This window comes from Anser cygnoides, chromosome 18 (genome assembly GCF_040182565.1).
Source record: "Anser cygnoides isolate HZ-2024a breed goose chromosome 18, Taihu_goose_T2T_genome, whole genome shotgun sequence".
NCBI classification, from domain to species: domain Eukaryota; kingdom Metazoa; phylum Chordata; class Aves; order Anseriformes; family Anatidae; genus Anser; species Anser cygnoides.
Genome location: NC_089890.1, coordinates 8176049 through 8197039, shown reverse-complemented (window position 1 = coordinate 8197039; position 20991 = coordinate 8176049). Strand labels below are relative to the sequence as shown.

The window sequence follows — 20991 nt, the reverse complement described above, 5'->3', positions numbered from 1 at the left end:
ACTCTCCCCCCGGTTGCTGTAGGGCACACCACCGGTATCCGGAGGTATTTAATCACCCTGAGCAGCCCCACACAGGGCTCTGACCCCGGCCGATACATTTCAGTGCTGTTCCCCATCCCTCTCCCTACCCCCTAAGGAACCCGTGCCTCGGTCCCCCCCCCCGCTGCCATCCGGGGGGCTCCGTTCACACGCTGCCGAAGCAGAACCGAGCCCTGCGGGCCCGCCCCGCACCGAGGACACTCCAGCGGGACCTGCGAGCTTGGAACCCCCGGCAAACCCCCGGCAAACGCCGACAAGCTCCAGGCCGCCTCCCCCTTCTCCCCCTCAAGCTCCTCAGCGCAGCCCTCGGAAGGCGGCAGGCAGGCCGGTGGGGGAGCCCGTTTCCCCTCCTTCCTCGCCCCGCTCCGATCCCGGGCCCTGGGGGCCGATCCCCACCCGATCCCAGATCTCCGATCCCCGATCCCCGCCCAGCCGGGACCCGGCACCGCGCCTGTGCTCGACCCGCGGCGGGCGGAGCCGCGCTGAGGCGGAGGGGCCGGGACCGGCCCGGGGGCAGCCGGGCTGCGAGCTGGGCCTCTGGGCGCCTTCCTCCTCCTCCTCCTCCTCCCGGCTTCCCACACGCGGAAGGCAGGCACCGAGCGGCCCGGAGGCCCCGGGGGAGGCAGGGCAGGGCCGCTCCGAGCCGCTCCGGGCCGCCCCCAGCAGCGTGCCCGCGGGGCCGGGCTCCCCCCGGCTCTTCCCTTTCCGCCGGTCGGGGCGGGGCGGGGCGGGGGGCGGTCGCGGCCGGCCGAGCGCAGGGCGGGCGCTGCCAGTCCTCCGCCGCCTCCCCCGCGCCAGCCGCGTCCCAGCCGCCGGAGCCTGCACGGCCTCGAGAAAAAAAAAAAAAAAAGAAGCACAGCGAGAAAAAAAAAAAAAGCCCCGGCCCGGCCCGGCCCGGCCCCCCAAGCAGCGCCGGCAGCGAGCTGAGCCACCCCCCTCCCCATGGAGGAGCAGCCCCCTCCCCACCACCACCACCACCACCATTACTACTACTACAGCCACCACCGCCCGCAGAGCCCCTACCTGCCGCCGCCCGACGGCCGAGCCCAGCCCAAGCCGCCGCTCCACAAGCACCCGCAGCACCAGGAGGCGCCGAAGCGGAGAACAGGTCCGGGGCTGGGGCTGGGGTGGCCGTGAGGTGGGGGGGGGGGGGAAGGAGCGGGACGGGGCCGGTGACCTTCGCGGGGTGGTGGCGGCGGGGCCTTCCTCCTCCTCGTCCTCCTCCTTCTCCTCCTCCTCCTCCTCCCCCCCGGCCCGGCTGGAAGCTTCTCCGCCGCGCTGGGGCCGCTTCCTGTCCGCCATGTTGGAGCCGGCGCGGCTGGGGGAGCCGCGGGGCCGCCGGCACCGCCGGGCACGTGTGGGGCCGGCCCCGGGGCCGTGTGGGGAGGGGAAGGGAGGAAAAGGGGGGAGCGAGGCGGTGGGTTGGGAGGGGAGGAAGGGGAAGGGGAAGGGGGAGGCCGCCCCGTGTGGAAAAGTGATGAGCGTGCAAATCAATGAGTCACGGAAAGCGCAGGGCGGCGGCCTCCCTCCCTCCCTCCCTCCGTCCTTCCCCGGCCTCCCTCCTCAGCCTCCTTCCCCGGCCTCCTCCAGCCGCAGCCCCGTGAGGAGCCCGAGGCCCCGCCGCGATGTTGGGGGAACCCCCCCGCCCCCCCCCTCGGGGGGAGGCCTCCTCCCGTTAAAACACGACCCCCCCCCCCCCCCACATACACCGCCCGTTCCACAAATAAATAAATAAAAATAAAACCGACTGGGCTGCGGCGGGTCGGGAGCCAGCACGGGGTGGGAAGAGGAGTCGCGGTGCCATGTGCCTGGGGATTTCTGGTTTGGTTTGATTTTTTTTTTTGTGGGGTTTGTATGGTTTTTTTATGTCCCCCCCCCCCCCACACACACATGCTCCTTGAAATCTTCACTTCCATCAGCGGGGAGGCCGCGGGGCCGTGTGGAGGCCCTGGGCAGCTCCCTCCTGCCCTGGAGCCCCATGGATATCAGGGGGCTCCCCACACGCTGCCCCCCACACCCCTTCCACCCAGGTCTGCCCCACGCTCCTCACCTCCTCCCCACATCCTCCTCACCCCCCTAAATTTGGGCCGCTGCCCCCCCCGGCTCCAGGCCGGAGCCAGCTGCCCCAAACGTTGATTTGGGGAGAACTCAGCCGAGCTGGGAAGGCTTGAAAATTGGAACTTGAAACTGCTGACACGCTGACTTACTGAAATGGATTTTGTTCTTCATTTTATTCTTTCGCTCCTCATCCGCAGTGGTCTTATGACTGCTCGTATTGTTTTGTTTCGTTAGCTGGTGATGTCAGGAGTCCCGAGTCGCGCAAGGTCAGCTGCAACACGTTACTCCTGAGCAGGCTTCCTCCGCGCGGTGCTCGGGAATATTTAATTTTTAGCTGTCGACTCAGCTGAGAGTCCCGCCCTGCTCGTTTTCCCTGGGATGAAGTATTTGTGGGTCGTATTCCAAGCAGCGCGTTTGGAAGTTGCAGTGGAAGTTGTGGTGGTTAGAGATACTCGAGTGTAGTAAAACCCTTTTTGATCCCTCTCGGCAAACGGGGCTGTGGAATTTCTGTAAAGATCCCTACAAGGATTCTTGTGTTCCCGAGTCGCGCAGAACTTGAGCAGTTACATCTGCCGCGCATCTGAGGCTCCAGGATGTGAGGATAACAATGATTTTTTAGTATAGCCGCTTAATTCAGCAGCATCGGCGACAACAAAAACATTCTTTTCCAAGCTGGAGTCCTGCCCGCTCTCGGGCCTGGGGGATGTGGGGTGTGCTGCACTGGCTCGAGGAAGACAGGGTGGTTCGGTCTGGGCTTTCTGCTCCACTTAAATCATGATCTCAAGAACTTGAGAGCCATTGGGCCCAAAAATGAACTCCAGAGGCAAAAAGGCGAGCTGAGATAGCAGCACGGTGCCCTGCTTTTGTGGGCTTGGAGCCCTCACGAGTGCTCCTTGGGATGGGTCTCGGTGGGCAGGGGGCCGGCGGCGGTGCTCGGGGGATGTGGTGCTTCCCGGTTCCCTCGCCTGCTCGGAGCACGTGTAGGGAGGTGCCGGTTGGAAATGACACGAGGAAATGCTGCCACCTTGTCTTCCCTTCGACTGCCAGCCGGACTCGCACGTGTCCTTCGGAAAGCGGCTTGTTTTCTCTTCTAGAGGTGGTGCTTGGAGGAAGGTGGGAGGGAGGGTTGCTGGTGTCACAGGCCTGTGAGAGGACGGAGGCAATGGAGTTGGCCCTGGCTCACAAAGTAGATGCTGAATTTCAAGGAATCCTGGAGGAAAGGCAGCAGGTCCCTCTCTCTTGAAGCATCCTGGGAATTTCCTCTGTGCGACCTGGAAATGGTAGCTGATGAAATAGCTCACCAGGTTGCAAGGGGTTTCAGTACGGTGTATTTTCCTTACGTAACGTTCAGGTGTCTCTTTGCTTTATTTTGTTACCCCTGTTAAACACTGCGCTGCTGTTGCGTGAGAGCCGATAGCTGCTGGTGCTTTCTGCTGAACCCTTCCTTGGCTGCCAGCAAATAAGGATGTGTTTTCACGTATCGGAGAGCAGACAAAGTTTTCCCATTTTAAAACAGCTGCTCGGTGGAACTGTATATGTTTGGGGCTGGTTACAGCTTTTTGCAATCAGAAGTTTAACGTTTCCCACTCTAATCCTTGCTTTTTGTTGTCTTTGGCTTTCTTCTAGGCTATGGAGAGCTAAATGGCAACGCAGGGGAACGAGAAGTGTCGCTGAAGGGCCTGTGCTCTGATGAAACCACCAACCCAGGATCCAGGGTACCCAATGGCAGCCAGCAACTCGTAGACACTAATGTGACCCCAAAGCAGACCGTTAAGGCCGGTGCTTTGGGGAAAGCCGGAATCAAAACCAAGAACTTCATTCAGAAAAATAGCATGGACAAAAAGAATGAGAAATCCTACGAAAACAAGCTTAGAGAAAGTCAGTCCTCAGACAAGCCAGAGGGAGTGTCTGTCCCAAACGGCGTGGTAACCAGTAACTCTAGCTACATCACTAATGGCTACGTAGGCAAAGGGGCCGATAACGATGGTAGCGGCTCTGAGAGTGGATATACTACGCCTAAGAAACGGAAAGGCAGGCGCAACAGTGCCAAGGGTTGTGAGAACTTGAATCTAGTACAGGACAAAATAATGCAACAGGAGGTCAGTACGCCAACCTTAAAACAGGAACTGGAGAGTTTCAAGCCTGATTATAGTGAACAAAAGGGGAACCGAATTGAAAATACTAAGCCCGTTTGGAAATACGAGGCTGGGGCTGGTGGAGCAGGCCGAGGAAAGCCTGGGCTTGGGGATGTACAGCGAAAAAACTCTGATGCCAAACCTGGGATTAGCAGCAAGAAGTTTGATGACCGGCCCAAAGGGAAGCATGCTTCATCAGCTACGTCTAAAGAGGACTCATGGACCTTATTTAAGCCACCCCCAGTTTTTCCAGTGGACAATAGCAGTGCTAAAATTGTTCCCAAAATAAGTTATGCAAGTAAAGTTAAAGAAAACCTCAACAAAGCAGCTCAAACCCCATCCACATCATCGTCGTCGTCTTCGTCATCTGCCGGGGAAACTCAGGCCCAGACATCAAGTCGACTGTCCCAGGTCCCCATGTCTGCTATGAAATCTGTTACTTCTGCTAGCTTTTCAAACGGGCCAATTTTAGCAGGGACTGATGGAAATGTATATTCTCCAGGGACCCAGCCACTGCTCACAACTGCTGCTAGTACTGTAACATCAACCTCTTCTGAGTCAGTACCCCAGGACATAAGTACAGTTTCGACAGCTCTCGAACAAAAGAAATCTAGCCTTTTTATCTACCCTTCAAATATGCAAACTGTGCTTCTGGGTACAGCGCAAGTCGACTTCCCATCGCAGACAAATCAGCAGAACCTGGGAGATATCTTCCAGAACCAGTGGGGCTTGTCGTTCATAAACGAGCCCAGCGCTGGCCCCGAAACTGTTGTGGGGAAATCTGCGGATAATCAGTTAATGGAAGTGACATTTCAAGGGGAATATCCTGCCACTTTGGTTTCACAGTGTGCTGAAATCATTCCCTCAGGAACTGAACAACCTGTGTTTCCTAAGGCTTACGAGCTGGATAAACGGACTAGCCCTCCAATTCTTAGCGCTATTCTTAAGCCTGGGACTGCTGTCGAGGGTGGTGTAGCTTTGGAGTCGCATCACGCCGGTGACCTGCAAAAGGCAGACACCGGTAGCCAAGGTGCTTTAGTGTTTCTTTCAAAAGACTATGAAGTAGAGAATCCTCTGGCCTCTCCCACGAACAATTTGTTAGCCTCCGCCAAAGAACAGGGGTACCAGAGAGGCCTAGAAAGGAAAGATAGCTGGGGTTCTTTTGACCTGAGTGCTGCTGTTAAATATCACACTAAAGGTAATGGCTTAACTCGCTGCCTAAGGGCATTCTCTGTTCTTTTTTTCCTTTTTTCTTCCTTTGAAGTGAAATGCAATATTATAACGTGATGTATTTCTTACAGCAGTTCTGATTGTTTTAGAAATGGGCTTTTTGCTTGCATATGTCTAATGGCAATAACGGTTTGGGAAACTTCCTTTAAAAGCTATTTAGCTTCTGTTAAGAGGTGCTCCTTCCTCTATTCCAATGGACAAGCCTAAGTGATGTCGCTAAGGATGATGGCTAGCTATTAGCATGTTTTGCATTTTAATCCATGTGGAACAAGCAGGTCTTCCTGTCCTTCTTGGCACTGGAAGGAGTTCAATGTGTAGGTTCACCTCCCCTTTTTCAGCTTTACCAGCTTTTCTGTTACCGAGAGGACTTCATGGTCTGTGCTCGCACCTCTTCCACCAAAGTGTTGCAGCTTCTCCCCTGGGCAGATCTGGCCATGAAATCGTGGCTTTAAAGGAAGGAAAATGATTCCTATGCATCTCTGGCTTTTCTCATGGTGTGATTTTTTTTATTTTAATTTTTTTAATTTGTATTTTTCAGCACCCACCCCTACACTTTTCTCTATCCTTCTTAAGTATTATGGCAACAACCAGACAGATCTCTGCGTATCATCTCTTCTGCAAGCTGCAGATTGAATTTTCCTGTTCTCTTTGTAGGCCAAATCTTTCAGATGATTTTATTGCTTTCATGGAGTCCTTTGTAGTCTGGCTCTTTTTTTTATTAAAACCTGAAATGACTGAAGCGCGATACGGGTGCACAGAACTGGGAGTGAGCAGAGCAAAGCCTGTAGGACAGCTTGCTCTCTGCTTTACCTCTGGTCTCGGCCCCGAAAGCTCAGAGGTCTCTGCTGGGCCTGGCTTGGTGTTAGCAGGAGCCGAGGTTCCCTTTCGGCACGGTGTTTTGACTCCCTGTGGCAAACGCAGGGACCTTTTTTGTTCTCCTCCACTTTGCCTCTCCCTGAATCCCCCTGCCCCGAGGGTGAAGAAGGCAATCACCCATTTTGTGGGGGCACTTCCACGTGGGTAGTGTCTCAGCCCCTCTGCAGAGGGGTTAATGTTTGGATGGCTTTGGCAAACTTGTTGTGTTTTGACCCACCACAAAGCTGTGAATTTACCTCTTTATAAACTCCTTGTCTAAGACACAGAATCTTAGATAGCTTCCTTTAGTAATAGTAAGCCTAGGCATTTAAAAACAATAATTATATTTTTTCCAGGGCATCATACTCTCACAGTGTTAACATTTTAAGCTCTAGTAGCATTCGATTGATTTTTGTCTGTCTTATTCCTCTACCCTCTGCTCAGTCTATTCCAGCTTTAGTGCAAGCTTTCTGTACTCGTTTCTTGTATGCCCGCAGCCTAAATTTCAGTTTCTCATCAGAAATGGGGTACCACAAGCCTAGCGTGGTGTAGAAGGGAGGTCCTGGGCAAATCCTCTTAAGGTTGCAAACGTTTCTAACGCTTAAATTTGTCTCCCTTTGTCAGCCTGGACTTTCTTGTACAAAAGCAACGTTGTGCAGCCTCAGCAAGGCTCATCGGCTCTCCCTTTCTCACCAGCTGCGTGAAAGACAGACCCCAGTAAAACAATAGTACCAACAGGAAAATAAAGACCACTCCCTTCCCATGTCCTCTTAAGGAGGTGTTAACTTCAAAGTCTGGCTGAGTTCAGTCCTTGTGACCGCTGAGGTTAATTACATTCAGTGGCAAGAGCAGACACCTAAATAGCTTCTTAAAGCTCTGCTTTCTGCTCCTTCCTCTCCTCCTGCAGGCATCCCCACGTGGGCCGAGCTCTGGGCAGCCAAAATGAGCACCCCTGGTGCTCAGATGCCTTGGGAAGATGGGGCTCCTGCCCTGCCACTCCTCTGTGCCTAATTATTTTGCAGGCTGTGTCTGTGCCGGCTTCGGGGTGTTATTTAGGGGTACAGGATCACGGGTGTGCCATTAGTGCGGTGGCAGGGCGCTCCGAGCAGCCTGAGCTCGTCTTTCTCCTTCGTCTCCAGGTGCTATCGCGGGTGTACCAAGCAGAGATCAGTCTAGGTTTTAGTACGTTTTCTGCGGTGATGCTGGACGTTGTGTTTTGGTGTTTGCTGGAGGCTGTTGTGGTGAGTTTAGTGTAAGTGGTATTGGAGGAACATCGTTTTCCCTGCCCTGTGCACGATGGAAAACCCTGGTGCCACGGTCCTGCAGTGAGACCATGTGCGTGCCCTCCTCTGTCACACCAGATCGGAAAGTATTTGGCAAATTGAGCTGCCGGGGAGCAGTTTGTGGGGCAGCAGCGGTTAATTCCCACGTGGTTCTCCATTTATTCTGGGTTATTTTCCTGGGGTCCCAGCCGGGACCAGCCAGTCCCTCTGTGGGAGGAAAGGAGCGGCTCCATGCCCGGGCAGGCGTTAGGGTGTCGTGGGTAGCTGGGTCCTCGGCTTGTTTGGTTTGGAGGTAGAGAGGCCGGTGAACTCCTCCCTCTTCGGATCAATCTGTTTGTCTTTGAGCAAAGTCTCCGTTGATCTCCGGATCTGCCCTGCCTCCGGGGTTATGGCCACAGAGACACGATTGCGGGGCAAGGACGGGGACGAGCTCAGAGCACCTGCCCTGGTGTGTTCCCTGCCCCGAGCTCCACGAGCGGTAAATCCAGCGCGGGCAGCACGTGGAGAAAGGGTGAGGCAGGGAGATAGCAGCTGCAGTGCCTCCGTCTGCCCGCCGTAAACTTGTGCCCGTGGTGCTGCTGGTGGCAGCGGCTGCGATCGGGTCGTGCGGATCCTCGCCTCGGGCTGGACATCGGTTACGGGAAAGCCTCGAGGTGACCTCCAGCAAACCGGCCTTCCTGTGCACGGTTTGTCCAGCGAGTACAGTGACCCTCCTGCCTGACCGCCAGAAGTAAGTGCCGGCAGCGAGGTCCTGGCCGAGGAAGTTGAGCTCCTTCACGCGCCCGGGTTGCCTTTTCCCCGCAGGTCGGGGTGCTGGGAATGTTCTGGCAGGGCCGCTGGTGCATGCTCCTGTCCTTGGATGCTTTTCATGTTGCTTCCTGTACGCTCCCACTCCGTGCTTCCCTTTTATTTTTTTTATACGGGCAGAGAGGCTCCCCTGGTCATCCGACCTGCTTGAGTGTAAGACCCGGTCCCCAGCGTGGCTGCCTCGGTTGGCAGCGCCTGCCGCTCGGCGTTCGTGGCAGTGCCTGCCACCCGCTGCTGCCGCGTCTGATGTAGCAAGGTGGAGCTGAGTTAGTTACGTGCCGGTGCGTTACGCCGTCTGGTTGGAGCCGGGGACGTGAGCTTTGTGGGGGAGGCTGCGAGGACCAGGAAGGAGGGATGCTCTCGCTCAGGGGCTTCACTCCCCCCTGGGTCGGAACCGAACCTTCATCCTGGCGTGGCATTGCCAAAACCCTCGTCTCTTTGAGGCTGGGACTGCTCCTCGCAGGTGGTTTGGTCCTCTCCTTGAGAAGAGGAGCCTGGGAGTATCTCAGCTTTATTTCCACTTAAATCAACATCTTCCCCTTGCTTTACTCCTCCTTTTAAAGACAGCTGGATGAAATGTTTCGTTCCACAATTCTTGCCAAGGCTTTGCAGAATTTCACTCTCTTGGGGCAGCTGTGATCTCCCAGGCTGAGGGTGCCCGTGGCTCGGAGCGGGCTCTGTACGGCAGCTCTTGTGCTGGGGTGCTCGCTAGCATCCTCCTCGCGAGCTGAGCAGAGGGTACACGAGGTCTCGTGGTAGCAAAGACCACGTAGGTGGAGGAGAGAGGAATCTGCAGCAGTTTTCCTCTGCTGCCTTGCCCCTGAGTTCCTGCCTGCGCTGCCGCTTTGTTCCTTCGCGGCGTCTCGGCTGCGCCACGTCTCTGCTCGCATGAGGAAGCAGAAGAGCGGCGTGGAAAATAGAGCGAGGCAGCGTGGGCCAGCAAGGAGTGGCGTTCGCCGGGCTGGTGAACTGGGTCAGAAGAAACAGCAGAGCTGTGAATTCAGCAGTTCCCCTCCTTTGCATCAGGAGGAGGGAGAAAAGCCGTGGTTCTCCCTCTCCCTCGGTGGGAAGGGGCTAGGGCTCAGTCGGTTGCCTATGGGCTGTTGGGCAGAAGCTGATTTAATTCTTCAAATCTCTGCTTTTTCCACTTGGCAGGAACTGCTGCCCAGTGGTATAATGATGAGTCTCTGCAGCATCAAGTTTTTAATTTTTGCTTTATTTCCTGGACGATCCCTTAACATAATCATTGTGTCCTGCGGAGAAGTCAAGCACGGATGGTCCTTCTGTGTTATTTTCTTTTTTAGCTGTTCAATTTAGGGACGATTGTCAGTTTGTGTTAGGTTTATAAGAGCAAAGAACATTGCACAGTGCAGAGACGTTTTTTTTGCAGGGGCATTCTCTCTAGCAAGGAGAACGTATATAAAAGTGCCCATCTTAACGAGACACCACATAAAGACTCCTTTCCCCTCCAAGGTTACGTACCGATACTGCTGTAAAGTTTATTGGCCCATGAGGAATCTCAGTGCAATTCACCAGGGTGCCTTGGTCCGGTCCTGACATCAAAGCCTTCCCCGCAGCCCCTGTGCTCCAGTGGCAGCGCCCACGAGCGGCTCCTTTACCCGCAGCTCCGTACGTGGATGCCCAGGGGCTGCTCTGCGCCTGCTGGCTCCGGGCTGGAGAGGCCAGGCCGTGGTGGAGCCTCGCGGATTGTGAAAGCCCCGGAGAAGGAGAGGTTGGACACGGCTTTGGAGGTGACCTCGTTCGACCCCTGGCTCGGAGCAGGGCCGGCTTTGAAGCCAGGTTGTGCAAGGGTTTGTGGATGGCAGTTATTTACCTCCGGCTCGTGCTGCTGGCCTCGTCTGACGGCAGGAGGTACCAGGAGTGTCGGGAGCAGTGGATATCATGGACAGCTCGCTGGGGGTGCTCGGCTTGGTAGGTGGGTCAGGCTGAGCACCTGCCAGCAGCTGCATCCACGTGTTTAGGATGCACAGGGTGCTTCGCACCACCTTCTCCCCTACTGCTCCTTCCAAAGAAGTAAAGGAAGGTTGTTTGGAGTCTGAAAAGGGTTACTCTTATTTTTTTGGTCTTCAAAAAATTGATGGTCTTCAAATGATGCATCTAACTTCACGGTGAATGGAAAACCGATTCTGCTGGAGGGGATTTTAGTAGCTGGTTTACCTTATTTCTGGGGACTCACCCCTCGGGGTGCGGGAGCTCGTGTCCCCGTTAGGGGCTGTTGCTTTCCCCAAAGCGCTTCGGGTTCCTTGGTGAAAGTAAAGCACTGCCGCTATTGTGAGGCAAAAATAACAGACCTTGTAACGTTCGGTCGGTCGGGGCCTTCCTTACAAAAGGCTTAATTGTGCAGAGAGGACAGGTCATATTTATTTGCATGCAATTTCCTGCCCCGGGGAGCTCGAGGTTGTAGGGAACAAAAGCCGAAGGGACGCAAGTCGACGCTGGGCACACGTCGTGCTGGGGCCAGGGGTTTTGTAGGCTTTTCTCAGCTTCTTTCCCTTGTGTGGTTTACCCGTTGCTTGCGTTGCAGCCACACAGCGCGTTGTGTTGTTCAGTAACCTGTTGCCATCTCTGCTCCCACCTGTTGCAGCCGTGCTCCCCTCTGGCAGAAGGGAGGCTTTAAAGATCGCTCCTGCCGCGCGTGCTCCTCCTCGTTGCTCTCTTCCATAATGATGCCTCTTAATCTTGGGCGCAGGGTACAGTTAGCGTCTTCATAAATATTCTAGCTCATAAATGCAACCTGAGAGCGGCTAGCTATAGTTATTTTGAATAGGTCTCTGAAGACCTGCTGTGACTTAATTTTTTAGGGGCTTAATTTAAACGGAGCAGCCTTCTGTCGTTTCTTAATGTGAACGAGGAGAACGTTTAACTTTCCTGTTATTCCTTAGGTAAACAAAGGAAGACACGTGCTCTTCCAGTGAGGTCTGGGATGGTTGGGTTGGTTTTTGTGCTACGTGTGCTATGGAGGGAAACTGAGGAAAGAGCCACGCGCCCCTGGAGCATCGCTCCGCGGTCTGTGCCGGTGCTGTGTGGCAGTGGCCGTGGAGCAGTTTCGGCACCGAGGGCTTTGACGGGAGCATGCTGTGAGCCACGAAGAACTTGCTTTGTCCAGCACTTCTTGTATCATGCATGTAACGCGTCGGCTCGTGAAAACCATCTCTGCAGGCTCCTCGTTGAGGCTGCAAGGCGTAAAGCAGCGCTGGAGGCAGAGCTGTAAATCCTGGAGTTAGGCTGCGATCTGTAGGAATAGGGGCTGGTGGTGACATCTCTAACTCAGGGTTCGGTCGCCCGATACCTCCAGCCGTGGTACAGCTGTCTCGATGCCTTTCATCGCCAGATCCCTGCAGTCCTGCTGGGGCTGGGCTGTGCGGGGTGGGTTTTGTCCAACAGCCCCAGCGCGGCGGTGGTGGTGTCGCACCACACTCCAGAAACTAAAGCCTGTTTGGGGTTGTCTCTAGGTACCACCTAGATGCACCTAGTAACAATGGTCTTCTCATTTTGTCTTCACAGAAATGGAAATGATTTGGAATTTGCAGAAGCAAGGTAAGGATGTTGGGAATAACAAACAAACCCGGTCGCTCTGTCCTGCTCTGACCTCCGGGACGGGTCTTGAGAGCTGGCCGTGCCGGTGTCTGGAGATGCTCGAGATTTTTGGCGTTTGCTGTTTGCATCTCCTTGGGTTTATCTGTGCTGGGATCTCTGAAAGCCAGGACAGCAAGCTGTACCGTGGCTGTGGGAGGCTCCGAGTGAAGCAGAGCACCTGAAAGAAAGAAAAACAGGGCCAGTCTAGATTTCATGAGTCTTGCACATGTGCATGTCATAATCGTTTTATTTGTCTGGTGCTGGGCGTCACACCCAAGATTAAGCTTTAGATTTGGGTACCTCCCCCCTATTTCGTCTGTGACCACAGTGTGGGGAGAGCATTACAGGGGGCCTTGTGCTGCCCATGGTGTTGCTGCACGGTGATGCAACGAGGGGAGCAAGTGCAGATCTGCACGGAGCTGGTGACCTGCCTTTAATTGTGCCTCTTTTGGGGGTGGGAGGCTTTTGGTTACAGCTGAGGATCTTGCAGGTCTGTTGGGAAGCCACGGGTTCTGAAAGTAGCTTGCCGAAAACTTAGGATTTTGCTTTCTTTTCCAGATCCCAAAAGGATAATCACCTACGATGAAGCCATGGATCACCCGGATCAATGAAGGTAGCAAGACAAGACTGCCTGTTATAACCTTTCTGCAGCACTCGTGCTGTTCGTGGGGGACAAAAGGCTTTTATGCTCCTTCTAAATCTTCAGTGCAGCAGAGGAACCATAACTAGAATCACAGGATAATATATACAAATATATAATATAGTTATTTAAAAATGGCGACTGAAAGTAATTAGACTTCTTAAGGAATCTGAAAATTTATTTCAACGAGACTACACACGTGATTATTTAATCTCCGGTACTGAATAGATTTTTTTTCTTTTTTTTCGTTTTGTTTTTGTTTAAAGAGTGAATGCAAGTGATTAACAAACACAGACTCGATTTACAAGCCCAGTTCTAAAGTTCCTGCTGTCGTCTACATGGGCAACAGCAACCCACTGGAGAGGCATTTCCACTTGACAAGGTTTCTGTTTCTTGTTCTGTGACTGTAGTGACACACTAATCACAGGGAAATCAGGATGATTCACCATCCTTCATCTCCCCTTTCCCTTCCACCTCCCCCCCTTTTTTTTCCTGTTTTGTTTTCCATTGAATGCTGGAGAAACACCTTGAAGTTTGCAGAGTTTTTTTTTTTTTTTTTTTCCAGAGAATTATAACACAGGTTTTTGCCAGGAGTAAAGCAGCCAGTCCTATTTTGGGAAAATTGTCTTAAAGCATCGTTCTTCTGGGGGAAAGATGGTAATACTGCAGTCCTAGGATGCATGGTGAAGTCACACAGTTGACCTGGCTCCGGTTACACGTTGGACTATTGCAACTGAAGAGTTGTTTCGTTTTAAAAGACAACATGGAAAACTTAAATAATTGGTTTAGGCATTTAATATGGTTTAAAAAAAATACAAAACAAAAAAAAAAACAGCAAACACCACTGTTCCCACAGGTTAATGCCATTGTATTACTGGGAGCAAAAACAGAAAAAAAAATCTCTTGCTTTCAACGTAGGTGCTTCATACTTGCTCTGTCTGTCTCCTAACACTACGTGTGCTGGATTTTTTTTCCCATTTTCATTGAAAAACTGAAGTGGAATTGAGTTCTGCTAACGCTCACCCTTCTTTAATTATTTTTTCTCTTAAAAAATTGAAAAAAAAAAAAAGAGGAAAAAAACACAAAAATTTTAAAAAGAGAAAAAAAAAAGAAAAAGAAAAATGGGAACTTGAATCCTTTTCAATTTGTCCGTAGATCACCGATGGCTGGGCTCCCCGCACCTGCCCGTTGGAAACGCTCTTTTATATTTTAACGCAGTCTGTGTATTTCCGGGCTCTGCTTCTAATTATCTCTTAATAAAAATATATTTTATTACAAAAATGGAGGGCTTAGGAATGAAAATAATAATAATTAAAAAAAAAAATAAAAAAATCCGAAAGAAAGGAGAGCTTTCTGGCAGTGGTAGAGAAGGCTGCTCAGCCTGCCGGCTCCAGCTGTGTAACCCGCTCTGTCCCGTTGCAGCTTGTGTGTGGCACGTCCAAACCGTCTGGGGGCTGCGTGGTTCTCGGGGGGGGGGCTCCCGGTGGGAGGACCGCAGGGTCCAACGCGAGAGCCAGCAGAGAATAATCCTGAAATGAAAGCAACCCCGAGGGGTTTCCGGCCCCTCCGAGCTCAGCGCCAGCTCGCGTGTGCCTGGGCACCCAGCTCGGCAGAGGTGCTGAATCCTCCGATGAGGCTGGATCCTATGTGGGGCATTACAGGAAGCAGAGAAGCCCAAACCTTTTGCCCACCCCTCGTGCTTAGGTTTATCCACTTTCTTTTTTTTTTTTTTTTTGTGTTAACGACGAGTATGTAGCATGCGTTTTTAATTGTTTTTGTTCTTTTAATGAGATTGTTCCTGGATGAAGCGCTTAGGTTCACGGTGGGACAACGAAACTTAATTCTGTACCTTTTGTAAGATTGCTAGCTTTCCGCAATGCTTAGTTTTAAAAGTTTGACTATGGATTGCCTACTCCATTTTATGTATTAAGTGCTATATAGTATAATACCCTCGTATGATACTATATAGTAGCGATGTATTGTATCAGTCCAAGCTCAGAAATTTGTGGTTGGCCAGTCGCTGATAGTTCTGTTTCACCTATAAACTGTATCACCCTTGCAGGTGTGTGTAACTTGCAGATGTACAACATGTTTACAGATGTGCCCTACATCTAGTCCTCCTACGTTCCTATTTTTACTTCTGTCGAGTCTCCCAACTGCTTGCCAAAAGTCGGAATCGCCTCCCGCTCCGCCGCGAAAGAGCTGGGGCGTTCCTGAGCTTTAAGGTGTTGAACAAACTGGACAACGGGGCTGGTGGGAGGGGTGAGGGAGAAGAAATCTTTTTTTATTATTATTATTATTTTCAAAATGAAAAAAAGCGTTGAAGGCTGATAGCAAAGGTTCCAGTTTGTTTTCCTGGCTTTAAGGCTCTGCTGTGTATTTATTTGCCTTGTGTAGTCACTTGTCGCCTTAAGGGCTGGGTTCCATTACAAAAAAAAAAAAAAAAAGAAAAAAAAGACAAAACCAAGACCTGTTTTGCTCCCCTGGGGGTCTGAGCTGTCCTGGTACCCTGCCCCGGCTAGGAGCTCTGAAGGAAGCACGGTGCACACACGATGGGTGGGTTCGCTGGTCCCCGACGTCCGTCCCCGCTGCTCTGTCTCGCGGCCGCGTGGCCCCGTGCCGGCCGTACCCGCGTAGAGGCGCCTCCTCCGCTGTGTCTCTGAGCATCCCCTCTTCAAACACCCGTCTGTCTGTCTGTCTGCACGAGCTCCTCGGCACGTGCTCAGCACTACGTGGTTAGGAAATCCTCTTTCCGAGCTCTCGCGGTTGCAGCCCGCCGCCGAAGGCAGGGCAGGTTTGGTTAGGTAGTGCCCGGAGCCAGGCAGGACCGTGGAAGAAGCTTTCTCTGTGCTTTGTGTAACTCGCCCTGTCCGTCTGCAGTCCTCCCCAAGTCCTCACACAATTCCTTACTGAGCACTTATTAAAAATATCTTAAGATTTAATCCGTTTTCTGATTATTTTTGTGTAAACTTATATAAAAAAAAAACAAAAAAAAAAAAGTTAAAATTGAGCTGTGACTAATTTTAGCGCGTTGAATTAATGCTAAGGTGTTCCTGATCGGTCTCGTGGTTTGTTTGTCGGACTCAGAGTATTAGTACTGTAGCATAAACCAAAAACAGCCCGCAGGGGGTGCGCAGCCCCCTCCCCGGGGCTGGGCGCGGGGGCGTCCGCGGCGCGAGGAGAAGGAGCGTGCGTTCATGGTGCCATTGCTTTCGTTACGCTGAGCTGAGGAAGTTCAAAACAAAACCCCTTGAATGTGTGTGGCGCTGGGAAGCGGCTCTTAAGGGTGAAATCACGACCTATTTTTGTAATGGCTACGAACTAATTCAGGTTAAGGCTTCTTTCACCTTTCTGTTCTCGGTGGAGGCTCTACGCGTCCCTTTCCGCCCGGTTCCCCTTTTTTTTGGCTTCTTATTTATTTGAGTAGTGATTCCTGCCCAAGGCAGGGGACGTGCGGGTGCGTGGGCATCCCTGCGGCACTGCTTTCTCCTCTGGACGGAGGCTTGGTCTTTCCCCACCTCTCCTGCCTCCCCGGCAGGTCCTGTAGGGTGTCTTTTGGGGTCTCGTGTACCCGAGGCTCGGGCACGTGCTTTCTTGGCGGGTCGGGGAGCGCTTGGTCTGCTTCCAGAAGCTGCTCCGTGCTCTCCTCCTCCAGCAGTGGTTGTGCAGAGGAAGGTCCTCCAAGCCCCTCAGTCCCCTCTTCTGGGCCTGTTTGCCAGGTCTTCAGCTTTCAAGGTCTGGTTGCGTTTTGGTTTTGTTCGAAGCCCATCTGCAAAACCCATTTCCGAAATCTCTCCGATAACGTGGGTAGCTCCAGTGTGTGCTTTCTGGTGCTCACCCGCTTCAACCCGTTGCCCTTTCTGAACCGCCAGCCCCGCTGTTTGCCTTCCCTCGCTGCCGTGAACTTCTTTTAAATGTGAATTTTCTTTTAAAAGAAAATTCTCTCCGGGTTGCGAGCATGCCAGCTATTCGACGGCCAGGGGTCGGTAACAGGGAGAGCCGGCTAGCTAAATCAGAAGGGAAATCACTTCCTGCTCGGAACAAAATTTAGAGATGGAATTTGTCCTCTGAGCTGTGTGTGTAATGAGTGCTTTTCACCTTAAAAGAGGGCATCACCTCAGCACGACAGCATCCTTTCCAGAAGAGGCTGGCGGGTGACTGCGGGAGCACCTCGGGCTGATTTCGGGACTGCTGTTACGCAGCCGGTAGCTTTCCCCTGCATCCAGTTTTTGCTCTTGATTCAGCATTTTCAGTGAATTGCCAAGGTGTCCGGAGCTTTCAGGAGTCTTGTCCCTAGAAGATCATTCTGTATGTGTGTGTGTAGTGATTTGTTTTCCGTGCAGAGGCTGTTTACAAGGGAGATGATTAAGGTCAAGAGGGGAGAGAACGAGGCTAACCGTAATTTAAAGCTGCTACAAAATTTCGCCCGGGTGCAGAAGGCAGAGGAGGTCTGAGGCTGGGAGACTGCTGGCGTGAGGAAGGAGCGAGGGTAATTCTGGCTTCGGCCACCACGAGGACGAGGTGTGTTCCTGCCTTTCCTTGTGAAAAAGCCCCAGCGCAGGCAGCCGAGAGCCGCGAGTCTGGACTCGGCGCGCAGGAGCGGAAGATCTCGGTCTCCTCTGCCGGCTGCGCCGCCGTCCGGAGCTTACAGAGCTTTAGAAATTTGCACAATTCGTATCACACCACAGGGTAAGGCTGGCTTCCTTGTATCCTGCTGGAGGTCCTCGCGAGTGGCATCGCTCGGCAGCGCGGTGCCAGGAGACGCGGGAGCGCTGCGCGCGGCCGCCCCTCGGTCTGCTCCGGGAGCAAAAGTCGTTACCCGTGCTTTCGCCAGGGGATGCCGACCTGTATTAATCTTGACTGTTAACCAGAAAGCTTCATTACGGCATGTCCAGAGCTCTAAAGCCATTTTGTAAGATAGCAGTGTCCCTTTTCTACAGCCTTATTAACGAGTAGAGTATCTTTAAAAGAAAAAGAAAAAAAAAAAACTACTTCATTTCTTTCTGTGGTATGAAACTCGTGTACTGCGAACATATGAACGTTTAGCAAAAATACAACTTACAGTTTTCTTAAAAAACAAACAAAAAAAAAACAACAAAAAAACCTGTCTGCTTTCCATACAGTCTTTCCTCAGGTGCTAAATAAGGGTTCCAAAAATGGATACTGCTTTAGGAGTTTCTGCTTTATTCTTAAAATACATATTTTTTTGCTTAGGTGTTGTAAAGATATTTTAACAAGAATGTTTTTTTTAATGTAAATAAGATTATGTGTCTTTAATTTTTTTGTTTTATCTCCTTTTTGTCTATATTAAATAGTCTAATTTTCATTTTATCCTTTTGAGAAGGACCCTCTTGTGACCTTCCTCAAAGACATTTCATTGAGTGTTGCTGCATTTAAGAATGAATCTACAACTGTTCATGTCTTGGATTAATGCTGCTGCTGCTATAAGTAACCCTGAAAATCAAGAATGTGTGATGCACTTTTTTACGTGACCATGTAGTTCCTCTGAGGATAGTTGAACCCTCCTGTAACACAGCCACTAACTGCGGGGAGCTGGGAGCTGGGGTGTCGGAGAGGGCTGTACCTGATCCTGGTGCTGACCTACGGGAATTTCTATGCAAACGCAAGCAAAAGGAGAACTCTTAACTTGAAAGAACACTGTGCTTTTTTTTTTTTTCTCTCCTTCCTTTTCTCGAGCTGCTATTGGAAGGGCAGTGCAAATCCCCGAGGTTTCCACCTTCTCCTTCCTCGATGGCTGGCGGTGCGGGAAAGATGCCTGGGTATTTGTGAGGTCAAAAATCTCAATGAGCTATTGTCTCGTCTCCGCTTTGAATATTTTGTTTTCTATTTGAATAGATCTTTGGAAGGAAATTGCTCATCTCTGGAAAAAAAAAAAAAAAATTAATACTTTATCTCAATGTGAAGTTAACCAGCAGTATTAAAAATCGCACGGCCTCCTTCCTGCCTGGCTGCCTCCCCGAGGCTGGCGCCGTGTCCCGCGTCCTCCCCTGCTGCAGCCCGAAGCATGTGGCACGAGAGGAAGGGCCCTGGGGCGCTGCCACGGGGTGTAGGTGGCTCCAGGACCTCTTCTTCCCCGTAGGCGACACCCAGGCCACCAGGGCTGGCAGGGAGGTTTGCACACCACGGAGAAAGAGTTTGCTGGAGAAGGTAGAGAGAACTGACTATCTATAGAAAATCCTTTAAAAAAAAAATCTTAGTAAAGTGAGGGAAGGTCTAAAGTTGTGTAGGAAAAATGCTTTGGGATTACAACTGCCTGGAAAATAGTGTATAAATGCCGTAGACCACAATTCCCCGCCTGCTTAATAAGTTTATCCAGCATCATCTTTTGGCCAGCGTTTGCTCTTTTACACACGTGCGTGTGTGTCCATATCCTGAACGTGCCTTGCGTGTGTGCTCGGTCTGTCTAAACAGACCTTGCAGTGGCTCGCGAGCTGCCGCAGGGCGCTGCATCGGAGAGCCGGGCTGCTGGCTCGCCAGTCCCCTAATTGTGCCCCATCTCCCCTAGCCAAACCCCATCTCCCAGAACCATGCCCCATAACCAAGCCCCATCTCCGGTCGGGGAGCGGTCCTTGTCCCTGTGGCCCATCGGGTCTGCGGTCGAAACGAGGCTTCGAAGCCAGTCTGGATAGTGGCTGTCTTACAGTTTGGGGAAAATGTCCTATGGGATGGCACCTTTCCTTTCCTAACATGACCTGTTTTCTGCGACTTTTGAGGGGAGTGGGGGTGAGAGAAAGAATCTGCTTTGCTGTTCTCCTGCAGACAGAAATAAGCGTTGCAGTGCTTTGCCTGCAGAGCAAAACCAGGTGAAGGTCCAGAGCCAGCGCCACTCTGGAACTGGGGGTTCTCTGCAGCAGCCGGGATTCCCATTGCCCAGGGGATTTATTCCCTTCCAGGCTGTGGTTCTTGTTACTGTGGGTTTTTTCAGTTGTTTTTTTTTTTTTTTTTTGTAAAGGAAAAGTAAACATGCCTTGCTTACAGTTAACGAAGTAGAAATGCTTATGTTTGCAGTCAGTGACTCAGAATATGAAGCTGTGCAATTCTTGTTTCTTCATCTCTCTCTCTCTCCTCGCCCGTCCGTGTGATTTCTGTTAGTCTTTCCGTACTTCTGCCACTGTAAATGTGAAAGCTTGCTTGCATTATTTTTTAGAAATGCATTTTGCACACTCGGGTTTCGCTGAAGCTCCGTGAAAAGGTTAGTTTGAAGCAGATGAATAAAGCTATGCACATGTTTTGAAAGTTTAATTTGTGTCTCATTACCAGAAGTGACTTATCTGCCCTCTTTTGCATTCCTGTGCTGTCATTGCCTACATTATCTTCACCATCTCGGAGGGTATGATGTAAGGTGACAGTTCTTTGCTGACAGCTGTAGCAGAAAACTGGCGCTTCTTGATTTTTTAGTAGCCTCTCACTCCTTTGCTTTCTGTCTCTCTCTCTCTCTCTCTGTATATCTATATAAATATATATATTATTTTTTTATTTTAAAGAGCCTACTTTAGTAATTGGAGGGAGAGGGGTGAGCTGGCTTGTTTCGGATACACTTTGTGCTGTTGGATGAACGAGTGCCCTTTTTTCTCTGGTCGGGAGCGCGGTGGCCGTACCCGCGCCGGCCATGCTCCCGTGCCACGCGAAGCAGCTTGGAGGAGGGGATGGAGATCTGCCCGCCGCGTTCGGCGCTGGGCAGGCTGGTGGCACGGGCAAACTTGAGGCTTCTAACGGCAAAATAACCGAAGAGAAACCCTACCGTTTTGTATTCCCACTGTGAGCGAGAGGGACGGGCTTCCTCGCTGTCCCGCTGCGGGTGTGTGTGCGCGGGGTGCGTGCGGTTTGTAGCAGCTGGAGCGGAGCAGGGGCTCCCTCCGGTCTGCGGGGTGAGAGCTTTATTTCGGCTTTGTTTTCATGAGTTATGTGCGTTGGGTTGCAGGTGCCCCCTTTGAAAACTTGTTGCATAGCCCAGAGCCTTTGTGCAGAGGCGTCTGGATTTTGTGACGGGAGAAGGACCCCGACAGCTTTCTCCCCGTGTTCCCTTCACCATGGCAGAAATTTGTACTAACTTGACAGCTTTTTTTTTTCATACAGAACAGGGCTGCTTTTCTATCTACCATCACACGTGTACTTACACACCTTCAGTGGCTCGCAAGCCTCCGAAGGTCCTCGACTTGTTTACTCGGGGGACGGATGCCCCTCTCTCCCCCTCCCCGAATACTTCAGTGTTAATAGCGGTGCGAAACACCACCGCACGCTTCGACTCCGCACTGGGCTGGAGAGCTCTCTCCAGGCAGACCCGCAGGAGCAGGGCACGGCTCTCCCGGGCAGGAACCCTCTCCTC

General features: G+C 52.0%; 2 protein-coding genes across 4 annotated transcripts in view; both read left to right on the top strand.

Moving 5' to 3' along the window:
* Window positions 1–474: 474 nt before the first annotated feature.
* NUFIP2 (nuclear FMR1 interacting protein 2) lies at window positions 475–15107 on the top strand. Of its 3 annotated transcripts, XM_066979624.1 has the most exons (5): window positions 475–1147; window positions 3724–5430; window positions 11933–11965; window positions 12563–12617; window positions 13210–15107. In XM_066979624.1, exons 1-4 carry the CDS (start codon window positions 982–984, stop codon window positions 12613–12615), a joined length of 1959 nt encoding a protein of 652 aa, XP_066835725.1. In that variant the 5' UTR covers window positions 475–981; the 3' UTR covers window positions 12616–12617; window positions 13210–15107. The 3 variants fall into 3 exon arrangements, with proteins under 3 accessions (XP_066835725.1, XP_047924020.2, XP_066835726.1); XM_048068063.2 differs by having other exon boundaries at window positions 476–1147; window positions 12563–15107; XM_066979625.1 differs by lacking the exon at window positions 475–1147 and adding an exon at window positions 2138–2692 and having other exon boundaries at window positions 12563–15107.
* MYO18A (myosin XVIIIA) overlaps window positions 12578–20991 on the top strand; it is a 54623-nt gene continuing 46209 nt past the window's right edge. The window contains exon 1 of the mRNA XM_066979612.1: window positions 12578–12617. Coding sequence (XP_066835713.1) covers window positions 12612–12617 — 6 coding nt within the window. The 5' untranslated portion in view covers window positions 12578–12611. The remainder of the gene's footprint in view (window positions 12618–20991) is intronic.

Excerpts from the sequence above, each read along its gene's own strand:
- NUFIP2 (XM_066979624.1), top strand. The coding sequence starts at position 982 with ATGGAGGAGCAGCCCCCTCCCCACCACCACCACCACCACCATTACTAC. Across the intron at positions 1,148-3,723 it reads GGCGCCGAAGCGGAGAACAG|GCTATGGAGAGCTAAATGGC; the intron begins GTCCGGGGCTGG and ends GCTTTCTTCTAG. Across the intron at positions 5,431-11,932 it reads TGTTAAATATCACACTAAAG|AAATGGAAATGATTTGGAAT; the intron begins GTAATGGCTTAA and ends TTGTCTTCACAG.